We start from the raw sequence: 21,312 nt of genomic DNA on the forward strand, positions 1-21,312 counted from the left end.
ACTTGTGAATAGAAATAATTGACAAGCTAGAATCCATGCAGCCAACCTTTCCTAGTGGGATTAAGGCTTGTTGTGATGGTGTTGTAGCATGTAGCTGCTAAGTCATATTTCTTCTAAATCTTCTTGCAGTATAAATCATGTTTTCCACCAATGTGGCAATGAGCAAACACTTGCAACAAATTACCCAAGCCGATGCACCCTAAAATTGTAGGTAGGTTATTGGCTTAACTTGGAATAATTGATTCTGATAATGGTGGTCACGTGTAGGTGTTTGCCATCAGGAGATATTTTTGCAATGTATGGAGGTCTGGCAGACAGCAATGACAGCTGTCACTGTTATTTTCAACTATGATGGTCAGCAATCATGGAGGAAAGAAGAGCAGCAACGGAACCACAGAAACAAAGGTGCTAAGGATCATGATTGGGCTCTGATACCAAATGAGGAAATCTGATATCATCCAGTTCCAAAATCAATAGCTCCCATTTCATATAATCCTTAATATTTATATTAGAAGAACAAAATAGGATATAATTTAAGTGAAAAAAATGAAATAACTGAGCCAAAAGGGGAAAAAAAAAGAGAATAAAAACAAGAATTAAAGCCTTATGACTGCAATCAAATCCTTGATCCCAAGATTTCAGACAGTCAACACCAACCAAACTCTATTCTAGGGACCTCTTTCCCACCCAGTAGTACGTGCATCTGTCTGTCAGTTCCCATCAAGGATGCTTCTAAAAGTACTAGTCATTATACTACTCCTGAAACAAACACATTACTTGGTGAAACCAAAAAAGTAGTCATTATACAATTGTAATTCTGCTTGTCTAATACATTAGTACAAACTGTACATAATTCCAATAATGCAATCAGGTCAAAATAAGCCACGTGATCCTTAAAGCGATGGCCATACATGCTCATGCTATCGTGGGGACACCCCAAGATCAAGTATGCATAGGCCTCTCTTGGACATTATTTTCCATAGGCTGCAAACTTTGAGAAGCATACTTTTACCTTTCAACCACTAATCAAATGCTTTCTTTTTCTTTTCTTTTTTTTAAATCATTGAACTGCACTTATTACTATTATCTTGTCCTTCTAAAGATCCACTGATTGGTGTACCAACACCATAATAAGCACTTTTAGCTGATTTGGGCTCACAGACGGGTAAACAATTCCTTGAAAATGACATATAAACAGCATTTACAAATCATATAGTAAAAATCAGCAGGCAATTAGGCTTTTGAAAGGGTAGACAAAGACACCTACCTCTTCGGCTTCCTTTATTTATAACTCTAGATTTTACAGTTTAGAAATCTAGAAAAGGAAAGAATATGCATAGAAACATTGTCCTAATCACAGCTTATATACAATAACTGCCATTTAGATTGATTGCTATCTTCCTTTTTGTCTTCCCTGATTTATGCCATAGGATCTGCCATTTACAGCCTTGCACCACCAAGTCAACCTTTCTATAATAGCCACATACACACACCTGTACCAGCTGCTTACCCAAGAATCCAACAACTATATTTTCAGGCAGATTAAATCCAAATAGACAAACATGAGCCAATTTTAAAGGAACAAACAGATCAGGCTCAGTTGGCTATGTACTTGGGTTGATAAGTGAAATGTAATTCTTACTAACAGGCTTCCTCATTCTAAACTGTTACATGATAATCAAATGATCAGGGCCTTTTTGCAATCCCTTTCTAGTAATGTTCATTACTACCTTTTTCTATTTTAATCTAGCATATGAACTGTAAACAGTGTCATTTTGGAACTCCACCACCAGCTGTAATATGAAGGATAACTCCACCCAAACAAAAATGGGCCATCATACTTCTGGTTCTAAACACAATAGCCATATACTAAAAAGAACTAAAAACAATCATTAATATAGAATGCAACTACAGAATATGGTTATTGTCCCTTGTGAGCACATCAGAAGATCATTGATTCTCTACATAAGTAAGATTACAAAAGAAGCACAAAAGGGTATAGCATCAGGGTAACAATCTTACACAGCCTAAAACACCAAAAACATACAAACAACACAAGTATGTGAGCTTCATATTTTTGGAAGAAGATATCTAAGTTGATCAAAGTCATTTAGTTAACATGGCATCTCAAATAAGGAGTGAGATATTTTGTGACAACAGAAAATACAATCTGCAATACTTGGCAAAAGAAAGAAATACATTCTACAAATACAAATAAGTAACCGAGTACCTTGAAATTACTTTATAGTAGCAATTCCAGGCAGCAAAACTGTAGGGATGTTGATTAACTATGTGCCTTGCGTAGTCCCACCCATGTGTAGGATCAGTAATGTTGTAAGCTATTTCTGTAGGAAATCAAAATAACAGATTATTTTGGAATTGGAAATTGAAAGAAGCCACAAATTGAACATATCTCAAATAAAGGATAGGAATTCAACATCCTATTCTGCACTTTGAAAGAGGATATCTAAATTAAAAGAATATAAACCTAGCACAAGGATTAAAGACTTACGAGCACCAAGAGAACGAAGTTCCTCCTCCTTTTCAATAGGCAATGTCTTAGAAGCCAACTTCAGTGTAAGATTGATGACTTCCATTGCTTCCCAATATCTTTGCAATGACGCTAATGCCTTGCATAACTATGGAAGTGAAAAATAAAAAAGTCCATTCAGCTTGAGAACAAATCTAATGTTAAAATATTTCGAAGGAAAGAAAAAATGGAAAAAGTCAAGTATGTAGAAGATGCTAGAAGCATCCAATATCACAGCAAGTAGAAGTAAAAAATTCTGATGAAGAACATATTGAGAGTAAGAAAGCTTACTAACATCGATAATGAGATGATGGTGCTCCTCATCTTTTAGGAGATTAGGTAAGGGAGCCTCTCTCAGTCCTTGCCGCTTTAGAAATAAGAAAATCAAATGTGACATGAAACACAGGCTTAGCTAGGAATTTTGTAAGCATGAGACCATTGAGTTCACATTTAAGTGGTATCACAAGATGTTTACCTGAGAATCATCATCTGAATCATCACTTTTCCAATCAACCCCAGCAGCTAAAGCAGCAGCTTTTCTAGCCTCTTTAGCTGTAGCCTTTTTCTGAAGCAATCGCTTGGCTCTAGATGCTTTTGACCTGAAATAAAGCATGGATTGAGAACATACTAGGTATGAAGTTAACAAGAACGAATTTTGAAAACCCAAAAAAATGACCTTAAATACTTACATGAATTTCGACAAACTGGCATCAACAAATTTCTTGCAAATTCATCTTTGGAAGATAGATGAGGATGATCATTTTCTATATACGTACATTCACATTAAAGGAAACTAGATTTAAATTACTAATGTGCAATAATTCCAAAGCTGATAAATCATGTGAAAATTGTTGTTTAAAATGATTAAGAGGGGAGTTAACACCATGTCTCCACTGCACATCAACTTGATGATCTTTTCACCTAGTTGGCATCAGGAATTGATTATCCTATCAGTTGAAGTGTATAAGTACATAAGTAAGGGTATTAATGTAATTAGGGTACATAGCATACTCTTGTACATATACCTTGTACTATACATTTTAGAAATATACAGATTATTTTAGTCCTCTACATGGTATCAAAGCCTAACCGTAACTAGTACTGCCACTGCTGGCGACTTTGTCTGGGCTGCTCACCGATCGCTGTCCTCTTCACCAGCGCTGATCATCAACTGTGCATCCTCACTGGTCATGCTTGCAATTTCTGGTCACTGACACTGCTCGCCGATGTTGTCGACTTCACTGGGGTCACTCTCACTTTCCTCATCAGCGCTTCTTGCAATTTTTGATTTGAAGATTGCGACCTCCAGTGCTTTGCACCTGCAGATCTGGTTGCAATTTCAGCGATTCCTTTCTTGATTTCTAGGCAATTTTCAGACTCTCTCTCTCTCTCATTAATTATTGTGTTAGGGTTTGTGCTCATTGCCATCTCTTCGTCAACTGCAGAGTCTTGATCCACAACTAACTCATCTACATCAACAACTGTTTACCATTCCCCAATTCTCAGGCACACCATTTACCACTGAAAATTGAATGGAAACAATTATTTTACAAGGTCTGCAGCAGTGGAAACCTAGTTTCTTGGCTACGGACTTGAAGACCATTCCTAAGAGCAATGGATCTCTTCGGCGAAAGGCGGACGAGCAGTTAGTTTGATGAGGCAGACTGTTGACCCACTTTGATGTCTATTTTTCAACCTCTTCATTAGTGTAGTGCCCTATGGACTCATGCTTGTGAGCTGTATACAAGTGACATCACTTGTATATATGATGTGACTGGTGCTCTATTTCGTCTTCAACAGAATGATTTAGACATGACCACCTATCTTGGTAACCTCCAGACTTCCATTACTGATTTTAATACTAATGTTGTTTGATGCCAATGTGAAAAGGCAACAAGAGCAATGAGAAAAAATGTTTACTGTTCTTTGTCTCCATGGGATTTGGCCAAAACTTGAGCCAATTAAAACACAAATTCTAGGTAGTGCCTCTCTTCTACCTTTGACAAAGGTATTTTCCAGGTTACCTCAAGCCTCTTTAGTTACTATTGATCATAGCTCCTCTCTACTTGTAGACCATTCTACTTTTACCAACTCTCCTAGTCGTGGGGGGTAATTCAAGTGGACATCATGGTGGCAAACATACTTAGCCACAGTGTTCCTATTGTAATCGTATTGGTCACCTGTGGGAGACTTGTTATAGGTCACATGGTTGCCCATATCAAACGGCTAACACCGCCCACAATGCTATTGGTACTTTAGAGGGTCAGGAGGTCATCAAACTTAGTGCTTCTTCACCAATGACTACCTTTGAGGGAGAGTATGCTCAAGCTCAATTCCTTTAGTTCCAAGCAACACAACATGCCACTTCACCTTTGCTCACATTGGTAATCCCATTGCTTGCTTTACAAAGTCCTCATTTTCTCTTGGTCCATGGATCATTAACTCTGGTGCTACCAATCATATGTCTGGTAATCATTCACTCTTCTCCCATATTCACACCTCGAGGTCTTTACCTACTATTACCTTGACTGATGGTTCTCAAGCCTCAATCCAAGGTATTGGGAATGCAAAACCCCTTCCTACTTTACCACTCTCATTTGTGTCACATTTATCACGATGTTCTTTTGATTTGCTTTCTTTTAGTCAACTAACTCATAATATGTATTGTTCAATCACTTTTTTGTCTAAATTTGCTTTTGTTCAAGATTAGAGGATCAGACAAAAGATTAGCACGGGGTATAAGTCTCAGGGACTCAACTACCTATCACGACCTACTTCATCAGTGACTTGTATGACTATCGTTTCACCACTACACATCCATTGTCAACTACGACACTCGTCTCTATCTCATCCCAAGAAGATAGTTCCCAATTTGTCTAGTCTTCCTACTTTAGAGTATGATTCTTGTTAACTTGGGAAACATAGTCATAGTTCTTTCCCAAATCGAGTTAATAAGCATGTTAGTTCTCCTTTTTCAGTTATCCACTCTGATATATGAGGTCCAAGTCATGTTAGTTCAAAACAATTTTTTCATTATTTTGTAACCTTTATTGATAATTTTTCCCACACAACATGGTTATATGTAGTGAAACATCGTTATAAATTGTTTTATATCTTTATTGCCTTTTATGCTAAAATTCAAACTCAATTTAATGTGACTGACTATTTGGGTTCTTCATAGTGATAATGCTTTTGGATATATGCCAACACCCTTTAAATCTTATATGGCATGAAAAGGGACTCTTCACCAAATCTCATGTCTTGGCACCACACCACCAAAAGGAGATACTAAGCGAAAGAATCGCCATTTAATTGAGACTGTACACACACTCTTCCATATGCATGCATGTTCCTCACCAGTATCGGGTGTTGTTGTTTAACATTGTGCTATTTGATTAACTGGGATGCCCTCCTCTATCCTTAATAACCAAGTTCCTCATTCCATTCTTTTTTCCTCAAGTTAACTTGTATTCTCTCCCTCCTCACACCTTTGGGTGTATTTGTTTTATTCATTAGCTTGCCCTTGGTCATGATATCATTGTCTAAAATGTGTTTTTCTTGGTTACTCATGTCTTCAAAAAGGGCATAAAGGCTACTCCCCCAAGTCGGCTTGCTACTTTGTTTATGCTCATGTTACCTTTTTTGAATCCTCCTTATTTTCCTCCCTCTTCTATATTGCCTGAGTTGATGTCGCCTAACCTACCTTTGTCCATTCCCTTTCTTGATCTTCCCTCTTCTTCTCCACCATCTTTTTTATCTCACCTTGATTGCCCTAATCTTTAGACCTATCAACAGCATCCTCGACATGTGGACCCATTATCAAAGCCCATTGTTGACAAACCTATGAAGCCCTGTCATCCTTTGTGCCAATTGGCCCTTCCACCTCTAATTTGTCTCCCAATATTCTTGATTGCCCCTTGCTCTTCGTAAAGGTACTTGTCGATGCATTACTCAACATCTCATTTCAAATTTGGTTAATTGTCACTCTTTATCTCCTGGGTATTCTAACTTTATTTCGTCTGTCTTCCTATCCCATCCAAGCTGGCAAGAAGCTATGATTGAAGATTTGAACGGAAAAACTAATTAATTCATTTACATGCAGCCCTAGTTATAGGGTTAAAAATATATAGTGATAGGAAGTTTACAATGGGAAAGATTACAACACATTTAGGAAAGATTATAATAAAAATAATTAAGAAAGATTCCTAATCTGCTTTAAAAAACTAATCTAATCAAGACCAAAAATAAAATATTCTAAAGACTACACTGCTGCCTCCTCTCCTTTCCTTTCCCGAGAATCCTTTCATGCCAACACCCCCTCAAACTGGTGAATGAATATCTATCATTTCTAGTTTGCATATTAGGTCTTCAAATTTCTTAGTCACCAATCCTTTTGTCAAACAATCTACCACCCATTGCTCAAAAGAAACATAGGAAATTTGAATTATACCTTTTTTAAGCTTTTCTTTTATAAAGTGTCGGTCAATCTCAATGTATTTGGTCTTGTCATGTTGTACAGGATTATGTGCAATGCTTATGGTCAACTGATTGTCACAAAATAACCTTATTGGTTCTCTGACAGCAATCTTCAAATCTTCTAGCACAATCCTCATCCATAGTAATTCACATAGACCAAGTGCCATAGCTCTAAACTCGGTTTCAGCACTTGATCTCGCCATTATGCTCTGCTTCTTACTTCACCAAGAGACCAAATTTCCTCCCAAAAACATACAATACCCTGTAGTAGATCTCCTATCAGTTATAGATCCAGCATAGTTAGCATCTATATACTCTTGTACATCCAAAGAACCTCCTGCTTTAAATAGGATTCCTTTACCCGGGGTAGTTTTCAAGTAGCACAATATTCTTCTTACAGCCTGCATATGACTCTCAGTTGGACAATGCAGAAATTGACTTACTAAGCTCACTACATAGGCTATGTCTAGCCTAGTGTGTGATAAGTAAATCAAACGCCCTACTAACCTTTGATATCTGCCTTTATCTACTGGTAGACTGCCGATGTCTTCTCCTAATTTCACATGAGGCTTCTACTGTAGTGCATACTCCTTTGCTTCCCAGTAAACCTGTCTCCTTCAAAAGGTCTAATACATACTTACGCTGGGATAGAAATATACCTTCTTTGCAATAGGCTACCTCTATTCCCAAGAAATATTTAAGTACTCCCAAGTTTTTTATCTCAATATTTTGTGCCAACTTGCTTCTTAGATCTTGTTGTTCATCCTTATCATTCCCTGTCACAGTGATGTTATCTCCATAAACCAATAATGCAGTCACTTTTTCCTCCCCTAAGTGCTTGAAAAAGAGAGTATGGTCTCCTCTACTCTCTTGATACCCCATACACTTCATTGCTTTAGAGAACCTATCAAACCATGATCTTGGTGACCGCTTGAGACCATATAAGGCCTTTTTAAGTCTACACACCTCATTTCCTTTTCCTTAAATCCTAGTGGCTGCTCCATGAACACCTCTTCTTCTAAATCACCATGAAGAAATGCATTCTTCACATCTAGTTGGCGTAGCTGCCATCCATAGTGAGTTGCTAAGGACAAGAGAATTCTTACCGTGATTATCTTGGCCACTGGAGCAAAAATCTCCGAGTAATCAATCCCATATGTCTGGGTGTAGCCTTTGGCCACCAATCGAGCCTTATACCTCTCCAATGAACCATCTGCATTGTATTTTAGGTTAAAAACCCACCTATAGCCCACTGGAACCACTACCTTTGGCTTAGGAACCAAGTCTCATGTGTTATTTTTCTTTAATGCCCTCATCTCCTCCTGCATGGCTAGCTCCCATTTTTTATCCTTTAAAGCCTCTTCCATCGAATAAGGAATAACAATGGTGTCTAAAGCAGTCAAAAAACTTCTATGTCTTGGGGATAGCCTGTGATTAGAGAGATAATTGGCTAGGGGATGCTGAGTGCATCGCCTAACACCTTTTCTAATGGCAATAGGAATTTCCAAATCAGTAGAAGAGATATGAACAAGCTTAAGGGAACAAACCTTTTCAGGATCTGGTTGGGAATCAAATGTTGTTTCATGCTAAGAATGAGGCATGAACTACTGTTTCATGTGGTACACAAAAGGATAGCCCTTGAACCTTACATGAGATGTTGATGATGATGATCTGAGTTGACTAACTTGCTTAGGGTTCTGATAATCATTTAGAACAGCAAGGGAGTGATCATGAGGAGATAAGGAGACCAAATTAGTAGGCAAAACAGGGTTAGGAGTAGGATTATTAGATTCTGTTGGTGTTGGGGAAAGAAGGTCAAGGTCAAGATCTAGGCTAGGAAGATTAGGGTCAGCAACTTGGTCTTCAATCCTGTGATGCTGCCCCTGAAGACCAAGATTAGAATGAGCAAAAAAGGGTTGTGACTCAACAAAAGTCACATCTTTTGAAACAAGGATTTTTCGAGTTGAGGGATGATAGCATTTATAGCCCTTTTGAGTGGAAGAATAACCAAGAAAGAGACACCTAAGTGCCCTAGGGTCCAACTTGTCTCGAGTATGTGGGGGAATATGAACAAAGGTTACAGAATTGAAAACCCTAAGAGGAAGAGAAGTATGCAGACTACGAGAAGGAAAAAATGTGGAAAGACACTGAAAATGATTGCTATGCCCAAGAACCCGAGATGGCACTCGATTAATTAGGTAGGCTGCTATCAAGATAGCCTTTCCATGGAAACGTTTTGGAACATTATGATGATGGAGAAGAGTCCTAGTGACATTTAGGAGGTGTCTCATCTTCCGCTCAGCCACTCCATTTTGTTGTAGAGTATTTATGCAAGAAGACTCATGAATAACCCCTTTGTCATGGAAGAACGTATGCAAGTGCTAATTAAAATAGTCCCTTGCATTATCAGTTTGAAATTTCTAAATAGGAGAGCCAAATTAAGTTAAAATCATGGAATAGAAGTGAGGTAACACAGTACTAATAGAAGCCATATCTTTTAGGACAAAAACCCAAGTCATCCTAGTATAATCATCTATGAAAGTAACAAACCATCTAGTCCCAGAACAATTAAGACTCCTAGATGGTCTCCAAACATACGAATGAATAAGAGCAAAAGGATGAGAGAATCTTTTATTACTAATAGAATAGGAAACACGATGATGTTTTGAAAGTTCACACACATCACAACGAAAAACATTAGGATGATCTACTTGCTTAAATAAAACAGGGAACATAGCTTTAAATAAATGGAAAGGTGGGTGCCCTAAAGGGTAGTAATGGAGCCAAATATCACTGTGAGAAGATTGAGAAGTACAGGCTAGTTTGGGCTGGATTTGATAAGGCTGCAAGGTCTCCTTTTTCAAAACATACAATCCATATTTCTCCTTAGCAGCTCCAATCATTCTCCCCGTAGCCATTGCTTGAAACTCACAAGAATAAGGAGAGAAAATAACTCGACAGTTTAGATCCTTAGTGAGTTGATGAATTGAAATCAAATAGGGACATGCAAGACTCTTTTAACAGTGAGTTTAGGGTTAAGAGTAACTTATCCCTAATCTTTAATTGGAATAGATGTCCCATTAGCAATAACAATCTATCTAGGTGTCACAAGGGGCTGATAGGTATTAAAAACATTTGGATTAGAGGACATATGATCTGTAGCTCCTGAGTCTAGAATCCATATATCATTCCTATTGGATTTAGAGGTTGTTAAAGAACTCAAATGGAGACTATTACCTGGCTAATTATCTTGTTGTGCAATGGAGCATGATCCATCCTGAATAGTTTTCAGGAACATCTTGAGTTTGTTAACCTCATCAACAAGCTTGCTGATTTCATTAGTTTTCAGTTAATTCTGCTCCAATTCGGGTACTGCCTCTACCTTTTCCACCATTTCTTCTTGCTTAGTTGAAAAATAAGCCTAATTTCTAGAGGTTATATTCTTGAATCCTCCTAGTTTTTGTAGTACTACCTCCTTCCCATGCAACTTGAAGCATGTTTCTCGACTATGTCTCAATTTTTTACAATGTGAGCACCAAAGTCTTTCTTTTCCATACATCTTGTTCTGTCCATCAGACCATACACCCTTTTTTCCACGCGGCCTGCCTATCCATTTGCCCTTCCTTGCAGTGATTTAAACCTTGACCCTGCTCCTTTGTTTGTAAACATGGCTGATCCTTCAGAACTCATGTCTCCCAACATTGCTATTCTCCTATTTTCTTCACTTTGAACAATTGAAAAAACTTCATTAAGAGATGGAAGTTTTTCCCTTCCAAGATCTGAATCCTTACCTGGCCATACTCATTGTTGAGTTCAACCAAAAATTCCACCACTCTATCCCTTTCAAAAATCAAATGCAGAGTGGTTGCATCTTTCCCACATTCCATTTTAATGTTTTGGTAGTGGTCAAGTTCTAGCAAAAGACCATTCATTTTGTTATAATATTCAGTTGATTGATGAGACCCCTTGTTTAGTATTATGCAATTTCATTTTAATCTCATAGATAATCGAAACATTTTGAATCTTAGAATAGGTACGCCTAACCATCTCCCATATGTCCTTAGCAGAAGATAAGAACATGTAGTTTTTACTAACCTCTGGTTGCATGGCATTCCACAACCATGACATGATCATGGAATCCTCTATATTCCAAGCATGAAACCCTGGATCTGATTCCTTTGGGCTTGAATATGTCAAGTGGCGTATCTTCCCTTTTCCCTTTAGGAATGTCCAAACCAACTGCGCCCACTACAAGTAGTTGCGTCCATCCAATCAATATGATTGGTGCACCCCTAGTAGATCGCCGAAAGATAGTCCTCCCATTGGTACATTAGCCTCATCGGTTACTACTACTGGAACTACCTCAAATATTTCTGACATGATCAGAAGGAAGAAAGTTTGTTGCAATGAAGGCAAAGATAGAAAGGTATTTTGAGACCTAAGTGACTTGAAGTATGGCAATAACGGCCAAAACCAGTCGAGGAGAAAGGGCGAAGAATGGCATTAAAGGCCAGAGGGTAGGCTGAAACTGAACACGAAAAGATTGAGGCCGAAAATCAAAGGGCAATCAGAAATGGCTTTGATACCATGAAGATTTGAATGGAAAAACTAATTAATTCATTTACATGCAGCCCTAGTTATAGGGTTAAAAATATACAATTATAGGAAGTTTACAATGGCAAAGATTACAACACATTTAGGAAAAATTATAACAAAAAAAATTAGGAAAGATTCTTAATCTGCTTTAAGAAACTAATCTAATCAAGACCAAAAATAAAATATTCTAAAGACTGCACTGCTGCCTCCTCTCCTTTCCTTTCCCGAGAATCCTTTTACTCCTACAATTTTACATTCCAATGGAACTTGGGACTTGGTACCTCTTCCAAACGGTAAGTCCACTATTGGATATCATTTGGTTTTTACTGTTAAGGTTGGCCCTGATGGCCACATTGATAGCCTCAAGGCCTGCCTTGTAGCAAAAGGGTATACTCAAATTTTTAGCCTTGATTATGGGGACACCTTTTCTCCTATCGCCAACGTCTTATTTGTTCATCTCTTTTTCTTGCTTGTGTCACATTCTTGGGGAGAAATCAAAATAATAGTATTGAAAAAGGGAGAGAAATCAACAGAAAGAGAGAGAGAATTAGAAAGAACCGACAGAGGGATAAAAAGAATTAGAAGGAAAGGCAATTCAATCTCATTTCACATAATCTTCCATCCTCTTACAAGTAAACCTTTTATAGGCATAGTTGACTGCTAACTGAATCCCTTACAGCACCCATGTGCTCCTAAAAATTGCAAAATATCTCCTAACAAACTATTATAACCCTATTACAATTTTGCCCCTCCATTGCTCCTAAGGTCATGACATTTCTCCCCTTCTTAAGAGGTTTCTTGTCCCTAAAAAACTTATTACCGCTGAGCTACTATTTCTTCATCCAATTCTCATTCTCACCATCAGTTTAATCTTTTTTTCTCTCCTCCTCCTACTAGGCTCATTCCTTTTTGCTTTTATGTTCCTTCTATTTTGCTTTTCCTGCACTTGTAAGCTATTTTCGTAGATCTCTATGCAAAGGTTCTCTTTTCCCACTGATCTGTAAGTCCCAACAATGTCTTGGGTCTTCATACATGAACTATGCCGGTGCATGGTAGCAATTAGTAGTCCAACAACAACCTCTTCTTTCAACATCTTCCCAACTTCAACAACCCAATTCACAAAGGGTAATTGTAGCTTGTGGCCAAGTGAAATCTTGTCTCCCTCATGAATCAAATGTTTGACGGCACTCTTATTTAACTGTGGAGAATCTCTCATCAACCTCAAAGGTATTATCTTGTCTGATTACTTCCACTACTACTGCAACAACTTGGGCCATAGTTGTTAAAGGCGCGCCTAGGCACAAGGCACCTTAAGGCGCCAGTTCGGCGCCTCACCTTGCACAATGAGGCGTTGGGGCGAAAGGCACACCTCATGAAACTTAGGTTTTAATTAAAACATAGAGCCCAATTCGCTCCTCACTCCATCTTCCTCCCGACTCCAGCCACACCTGCATCCTCTCTAGCCTCCCCTCTTCACGGTTCCAACATATATGTTGTAATGTATACATTATAACATATTTACATTTCTTTAGTTTAAGTAAATGTTACTTTAATACATAAATGTAAATAAGAAAGTACCCCCCATTTGAATTCAATAAAAATATCTAAAAAATCAAAATCCATAACAATAAGAAAATAGAATTTTGGTTTTAGTACAAACTCGAGATTTAGCGATTTTACCACCCCCAAAGTACATACATACTGTTTCTTGAAAAATTCAATAAAAAACATTTTAACAATAATTAATATTAACTATCAAAATACCAGGAAATAATTTTTCAAAATGAAAATATTTTCTTATATGTCTCCTTATAATGCGCTAATCTTTCAGATTTAGAAAAATAGCATTTTTCAAAATGAAAACAATTTCTTGATTGTGGACTTATAGTGTTTATTGATTGTGGACTTGTAATGTTTATATGTTTGTTTAGAACTTTGATGATGATTGGTACTTGTTTAAGTTTGAGTTTGAACTTTGATGATGTTTCTAGTTTAGAATTTACATGATGAATGAATCAACTTTGATGTTATTAGTTTAGAATTTGAAGATGATGAAATTGATGTGTTATTTTTGATAATTTGATAGTTATTTATGATTTTACAAGATTTTGAGTTTTTTTTTCTAAAAGATGTGCCTCGCTTCACAAAGGCAAGCCTCACACCTCAGGCTCTAGGACCCTTTGCGGCTTACGCCTTTTAGATTTATGCCTGGGCCCATACTTCAAAGTCAAAATCTGCTTATTAGGTAAGGACAATATCCTTTCTAGGCAAAACTAATTGTTTGACATTCTCATGGTGGTCTTTGTTGCTTAGAATCTCAATTCAATATAGCATTCACAACTTTATCATAATCACTGGGGTCTTCTAAATTATGCATTGCTTGCAGCATATTGTCTAACAATTCATATTCCACTCATAGAGGCAAAGCATGTTGGAGTAGCTCAGCGGCAAGCAGAAGATCTGTAGGACTTGGGGGGCATCAAGCACTATAACAAGGATACCGAATCTGGAAATTCAGCAACCCATGCTGGAGGAAGTTCACCCATCTGTTTAAGATAAAAAAAAAAAAAACAATATGCCTCTCCATAGATGTTCCAAATGGTTGCTAGAGCTCTAGGAACACAGCCCTTAAGTTGTGCATGTCAACCTTTTCATCGATCTTTGGCCACCCCTCCTTAATTTTCGATGCAGTGTAAAAATAGGTACCAACTTGGCTAGTACGATCTAAAGAAACTCCAACCATTTCGGTAGGGTCAAGATCTTGATTTAACTCATCCTCCGCCTGATAGCTGGCATCACAAATGAATCGATGTTTTGTTCCCATGCTACTTCATCTTGATTTATCGGCTGTCCTTCGGATTTCTTAGCAACTATAACAAGATTCATTTCATTGTCTTTCTCCTCCGTCGGAGCCTCAATAATTCCTCCAGTAGCTGCCCTTCCTCCCTTGTCATCTTGAATGACCTGCTTTATTTCAGGTCTTTCCTCACTTCTTGCAACAACCAATTCAGATCTAAGAACCTCAATAATCTTAGGAATACCTCCCATCTGTTGGCTGCTCTTAGCATAACCGTTAGGCTACCGCCCGTGCTTTCTAGAAATAGCTTCCAATGATGTTTTCTGAAGCCTTACCCTCTCAACCGCTTGTTCTATTGTGATAGAACACATCATCTTCACAATAGGCCGCAACGCATTGTCAAGTTCACTAATGAAACTCGATACAAAATAAGACTCAGTCAAGGTTGGATGGAACTTGAGCATAAGTGCTCTCAATTTCTCAAACCTAACCAAGTACTCCATAACCGAACCTTCTTGTTTCAGCTTGTTGAGCTCGTCTTTGTAACTCTCACCTCCGACCTGATCCATCTTAGAAAACATCACCGAAGATTCATCAAATTTCCTTGATAAACCTTCCAATTTCCCGTCAATTCTATCCAACCTTCTAATAATTATGTCTGCAGAGGCCTTATACTTACAAATCAATGTCACAATCGACTCATAATTCTGGCTGGTAGCCACTCGAACTTAAAAATTTGAAACTGTAGCATTCTTCTGTTGCAATCATGCTTCGAATTGTTTCATGCCTTTTCTGTCAATCATGGCAGAAATTTTCACAAGAACAGATTTTCGTGGCCTAGGATGAGCTCTAAACAATCTCTTGAAAATTGATTGATTCTAAAACAACTGCTACTATTCGCCAATTCCGCCTCAATCACTGCTTTAATTTCAATAAACTTAATCTGTTGTGCAACACGATACTGCCTAAACCTAATCAACTCAGTTTAATTTCCTTTGAAAATCTTTCGTAAATCAACCTGCTCCACTGCAATCTTTCTAAAAGCACAATCAATTTTTGTTGCCACCAAGAATCGATCAAAAATCGCCTGGTCTATACTCTATCAGCTTTGTTATGGCCTCTTAAAGGTCACCTACTCTAAGTGTCCCAAGTCATCGAAATCTCATCACTAGCTGCTTGCCTATCCTGATTCGCTTAACTCACAAAGCAGCAACCGAGATGTAGCCGTTTGATTGCACCTTCAAAATCTGAGTCTAACCACGAAGAGTTGTCGGAATCACAATCGAAATCGCCGAACCTGCTCTGCCTTCAAAATTCGTACAAGAATGTTGGATTGTTATTGAGATTGCCTAGCTCGTTCATGGATCTTCTACTGAACTCACCAATTCCCGATCGTCAGACTTGCTTGCTCGCTCGCGCCCGTCTCACCCAATCATCGTCTACTGTGCCTTCCTTCATGCCACTATCTCAAATCCGCAACCACGGACCACTAGCTCAGATGTAACTTCATGAGAGTTCGCCTGGGTGTTACTTCACAGCCTAAATCACCTCTTGCGACTTGATGCCCAAATTCAACTGCTATGACTATTTTATTGCCACAAATTTCCAGAATCCAAGTGAGGATTGACCGAAATGAGCTTCACTAAATTGCCTCAGTCACCTGCAGCAACCCAGATACAGTCGCTCCAGAATCGTCGTCAAAGTAGCTTGGGTCTATTTCGCCTTCACCAGCCTTCATAATCTAAACCTTAATCACTACTGGAAACTCCCAGATATCTTAGCCGATGAGAGTTAGCTCGTTCCGTCTTCAAAAGTCGAACAAGGACTACTAGGGTTCACAGCTATGAATGATCGGCTCAATTCACCTTCAATTTTGAGCCAAGAACTGCTATGAATTGCAGGGATCACAGCCGAGAATCGATTGGCTCTGATACCATTTGTCACATTCCTAGGGTTAGCTAGAGTTGTGATTGGAATTAGAAGGAGAAATCAAAATGATTCAATTGAAGGAAGGAGAGAAATTAGTAGAAAGAGAGGGAGAATTAGAGAGAACCGAGAGAGGGATAGAGAAAATTATAAGGAAAGGGAATTCAATCTCATTTCACATAATCTTCCATCCTCTTACAAGTAGACCTTTTAAAGGTATAGTTGGCTACTAACTAGATCCCTTACAGCACCAATGTGCTCCTAACAAATTGCAAAATATCTCCTAACAAACTATTATAATCCTATTATAATATTGTCCCTCTATTGCTCCTAGGGTCATGACAACTTATTGCTGTGTTTCATTGGCCTCTCCATCAGCTACATATCAAGAATGATTTTCTTTATGGTGATTTATAAGAAGAGGTATATATGGAGAAACCTCATGGATTTGTTGCTTAGGGGGAATCTAGTCTAATATGTTACCTTCAAAAATCCTTATATGGCTTAAAGAAATCTCCTCGAGCTTGGTTTGATAAATTCAATTCAGTTGTCATGGAGTTTGTGTTAGCTCAGAGTGGAGCTAAAGCTAAGGGCCTGTTCTCTTTGTTGTTTTCGACCCGTTTTGAGTTTTCAATTTTTCAAAACATTGAAAACGCGTTCACTTTACTATTTTCAAAAACGCATTTTCAAAAACAAGGAAAAATTTTGTAAAGAAAACCCAAAACAACATTTTTGTTTTGGGTGTTTTCAGTGAAAACCCACCCAAAACACCAAAACGCGTCTCCCCCCCACCCCCAACCCTCCGCGTAGACCCACTTCTCCCATTTCTCCTCTCTTCTCTTCTGATCGTTGACGACCACCACCACCACCGCCATCGCCATATCTGCCGTCGACCGCTTCTGCCACCGCCACTACAACCACAGTCGTCGACCGCCCTCTATTGCAAACCCTTGCATCGCATCCGCCGTGGACCGCCCCCGGTCTCCTTTCTCTTCTCTTCTTTTCTGGCCCGCCACCACCACCGCCTTCGCCATCGACTACTTCCACGACCACTGCCGCAAAACCTTGCATCGCGTCCGTCGTCGACTGCCCTCCGTCTTCTTTCTCCTTTCTTCTCTTCTGGCTCACCACCACCATCGCCATCGCCATCACCGCCGTCGACTGCTTCCGCCACCACCATCGCCATCAACCGCCCCCCATCGCAAACCCTTGCAAGCCGTCCGACGTCACTGCCCCCTGCTATCCGACATCACTGCCCCTATCGCAAACCCTTCTGCGATTTGATTTTCTTTGTTTCATTTTGTTTTGTTTTATTTTTTATTTTATTTGAATATTAAACTAAATATGTAATATGATTTTTTTGTATTAATTTTTTTAAAGATATATTTAAGATTTTGGATTATACCTATGATAAATTAATGTTATGTTATTTTGTAATTTTAGTCATTTATTAATAGATGTTTAAAGTCTGTTATTAGATTTTAATCTTTAAAGTCTGGTATTTTTAAAGATTTTAATTTTTTTTTATTCTGTTATTAGTTACTTCTTGTATTATAGTTTAAAGTGTTTGAATTAAATTTATAATTTATTAATAAATATTTATAATTTATTTTGAATCAAATTTATTAATAAATATTATAAAAATAATTTTTTAAAATTACAAAGTAAACGCGTTTTCTAGTTTTCTATTTTGAGAAATAGTTTTTTAGAATGATAGAAAGAACGCATTTTTAAAAACTTCAAAACAGACACTCAAAATACAAAAATGAAAATGAATTCAAAACTCAAAACTCAAAACTAAAATACAAAGAGAACACCACCTAATCATTTTGTCCTTTATCACTCTCAATCTCGTTGCAATATTCTCCTAGTGGTGTATGCTGATGACATAGTTATTATCGGGAATGATGATGCTAGTATCATTAAGTTGAAAGCTCACCTTCAATGACTATTTTCAAACTAAGGATTTGGGTCCCTTTAAATATTTTCTTGGTATTGAGGTGGCTTGGTCAAAACAGAGAATCTTTATTTCCTAAAGGAAGTACGCCTTAGATATGCCTGAGGAGATAGGCACGCTTGGATGTAAGTTTATAGAGACTCCTAAACCCAAATACTAAATAGCTTCCAAGGTAAAGGGAGCCTATCTTTGGTGGTATTGTCAATTAGTTGGCAAGCTTAATTACCTCACAATCACTTGTCCTGATTTCTCATTTGTTGTGAATGTAGCAAGTTAGTTTCTAGATTCACCTTATGACAATCACTAGGATGCAATGCTTCATATTCTTCAATTTATTAAAAGTGCCCCTAGTTGCAGTGTAATGTATCAAGATTATGGACATAGCCAAATTGGGGGATATATAGGTAATGATTAAGCGGGATCTCCTACCAACAAATGATCCACATCTGGATATTGTGTATTTGTTGGTGGCAATTTAGTCTCCTAGAAGAATAAGAAACAAAGTGTTGTTGACAGATCTAATGCAGAAGTTGAATATAGGGTAATGGCCCTAACAACTTGTGAGTTAGTGTGGCTAAAACAATTAATTGAGTTGGAAGTCATTAAGGTCAAGTCTATGCAATTGAAGTGTACCAATCAGGTTACCATGCACATTGCTTCTAATCCTATATTCTACAAGAGAACCCAAGCACATTGAGATTGATTGCCATTTTTTTTTTTTAGAGAAAAAGTGTTTTTTGTGGATGTTGTTACAACATTTGTGGGCTTCAATGATCAATTGGTTGATTTACTCACTAAGTCACTTAGAGGTCCTAATGTGAGTGACATTTATACCAAGTTGGGTATGCTTGATATATATCCTTCAGCTTGAGGGAGAGTGTTGAAGTGTATAAGTATATAAGGGTTAATGTAATTAGGGTACTTAGTATACTCTTGTATATATACTTTGTTCTATGCATTTTAGAAATATACAAACTATTTTATTCCTCTAAACTATCCAGTCACAGAGTCTCATATTACAAACCAATAAATAAAATGTCAAAAATAAAACCCAAGGATGAAGATTCTATATAGTTCTTAGATGAATTAACAAAGAAAATTTGCATTGCCCAATAAAAAGGCATTGCGGAGTACTATAATCTACTGTTTAATGCCCTTTGAATATGTTTCTTTGTTCCATCAAGACAATAAAGCTGTCAAAATGTCGAATTATACAAAAAAGAGTTTTGAAAACCTAATATCTCAAAAACCTTTAGATTTGACGTGACAAATAGTCTTTTTCTTCATAAAGATCTTAATTGAGGGTGTTCCTTCATAACCATGGTTAGGTTGCCCCTTTGTGACTAGAAGGTCACGGCTTTGAGTGGTAGAAACAACTTCTTTCCAATAAGCAAGGGCAAGGTTGTGTATAAAAACCCTTACCCTTTGCAAAGCCGGGAGTCACATACGGTGGAGGTGCCCTTATATAAAAATCTCAATTGTTGTCCTTTTGTCATTGCATGATTGTAAAGGATATAGTGATTTCATTATTGCTCAGTTCCTATTAATATGTTCAAATTCAAACCAACACAATAGTAATGGGCTGGGATTGCACATTGTATAGGTTGGTCTCCAAATGCAAGAATAAAGCAATTTTAGATGCATTTGCATTGCTAATTGTCAAGTTTCTTTACCACCATATATAAAGAACTATATTTCATATGGCAAATAGCAAAAAAATGGTAAACTACATAAATTTTTGTATCCTAGCTACTCACATATCAAATGGGGAAGGCACAAGCTAAATAGTATACTATAAACCATTCAACGATATGGTCAAGAATGGGACTTATGTGTTAGATCCCGAGGGACTGACTTAGGATTTTAGAGAATGGGAGAGGGAAATCAGAAAAAATTGAGAGAGAAAGGAAGAATTGAGGGAGAATTCAATAGAATAATGATAATATTTCTCAATGATACTCGAGAGGGAGAGAGAGTACCCATATATAGCTAGGATTCCCTCCTCACGTGCTGTAACCGATTACAGCTATAGGGAATGTACAAGCTTGTATAGCAGCAACAAATTCTGTACTACTCCGTCAGCAGCTAACTAACTCTGCCTATATCTTTTCTTATTTAGTCCCTCTATTACATTTAATTGCAAAACTACCCTTATCCCCATGGTACATGACAATTAACCCGCGCTTCAAAAATTTTCTTGTCCATAAGAAATATGGAGGAGGCTGGCCACACGTGGGAATTGGTTCAAGATGTCCGGAAGATACTCCCAAGTGTTATCTTCTAAGTGTTGATCAGACCATTTAAGGAGAACTTGAGTAATTGGAGCGCCTTGCGTGTAAATCACTCTTTTGTCTAGTATAGCTATAGGTTCCCAGAGAGGGTCTTCAACGTGGGGAAGATTTGGTAGGACGGAACTTGCTGGTTGTGCCCCCACTACTTTCTTGAAGAGTGAAACATGAAAAACTGGGTGTATATTAGAACCCTTTGGTAATTTCAATCGGTATGCCACTGTTCCTATTCTTGCAATAACTGGAAAAGGCCCATAGAACTTTGGATGTAATTTAGAACCGAGGTGGGGAAGTAGTGTCCTGAGGTGTCCAGGTTTTAGCTTGAGATACACGATGTCACCAACTTGGAATTCTCTTTCACTCCTTCTCTTGTCTGCAAATTGCTTCATCCTATTTTGAGAATTAGCCAGCTCCTCCTTAATCCCCTGCAAGGCTTGTTGCCTCTGCTGTAGGTATGCATCGAGGGAGGCCACAATTGAATTATCTGCCAGGGCTGGTAGGAGTGGAGGTTTGTAACCGTAAAGGGCTTCAAAAGGGGACATTTTTATGGCTGAATGGCAGCTAGAATTATACCACCATTGAGCCATCGGAAGCCACTTGTGCCATGTTTTTGGTTGAAGCAAACAAGTACACCTAAGATACATTTCTAAACACTGATTAACCCTTTCGGTTTGCCCATCCGATTCAGGGTGGTATGCACTGGACATTTTCAATTTCACTCCCAGCAATCCCATCAATTCCT

The 21,312-nt window shown here is 38.0% G+C and overlaps 1 protein-coding gene across 2 annotated transcripts in view; it reads right to left on the minus strand.

Moving 5' to 3' along the window:
- The window catches only part of LOC127807472 (uncharacterized), a 101,705-nt gene that overhangs the window by 2,212 nt on the left and 78,181 nt on the right, over nucleotides 1-21,312 (minus strand). For both annotated transcript variants that reach the window (XR_008024691.1, XM_052345343.1), the window contains exons 13-16: nucleotides 3,006-3,129; nucleotides 2,826-2,897; nucleotides 2,513-2,639; nucleotides 2,231-2,345 (exon numbers count right to left, since the gene is read on the minus strand). Coding sequence is in view for 1 of the 2 variants with exons in the window: in XM_052345343.1 (XP_052201303.1) it covers nucleotides 2,231-2,345; nucleotides 2,513-2,639; nucleotides 2,826-2,897; nucleotides 3,006-3,129 (438 nt within the window). In the remaining variant the exon portion in view is untranslated. The remainder of the gene's footprint in view (nucleotides 1-2,230; nucleotides 2,346-2,512; nucleotides 2,640-2,825; nucleotides 2,898-3,005; nucleotides 3,130-21,312) is intronic.

The sequence above is a fragment of the Diospyros lotus genome, chromosome 8 (genome assembly GCF_014633365.1).
Source record: "Diospyros lotus cultivar Yz01 chromosome 8, ASM1463336v1, whole genome shotgun sequence".
NCBI lineage: Eukaryota > Viridiplantae > Streptophyta > Magnoliopsida > Ericales > Ebenaceae > Diospyros > Diospyros lotus.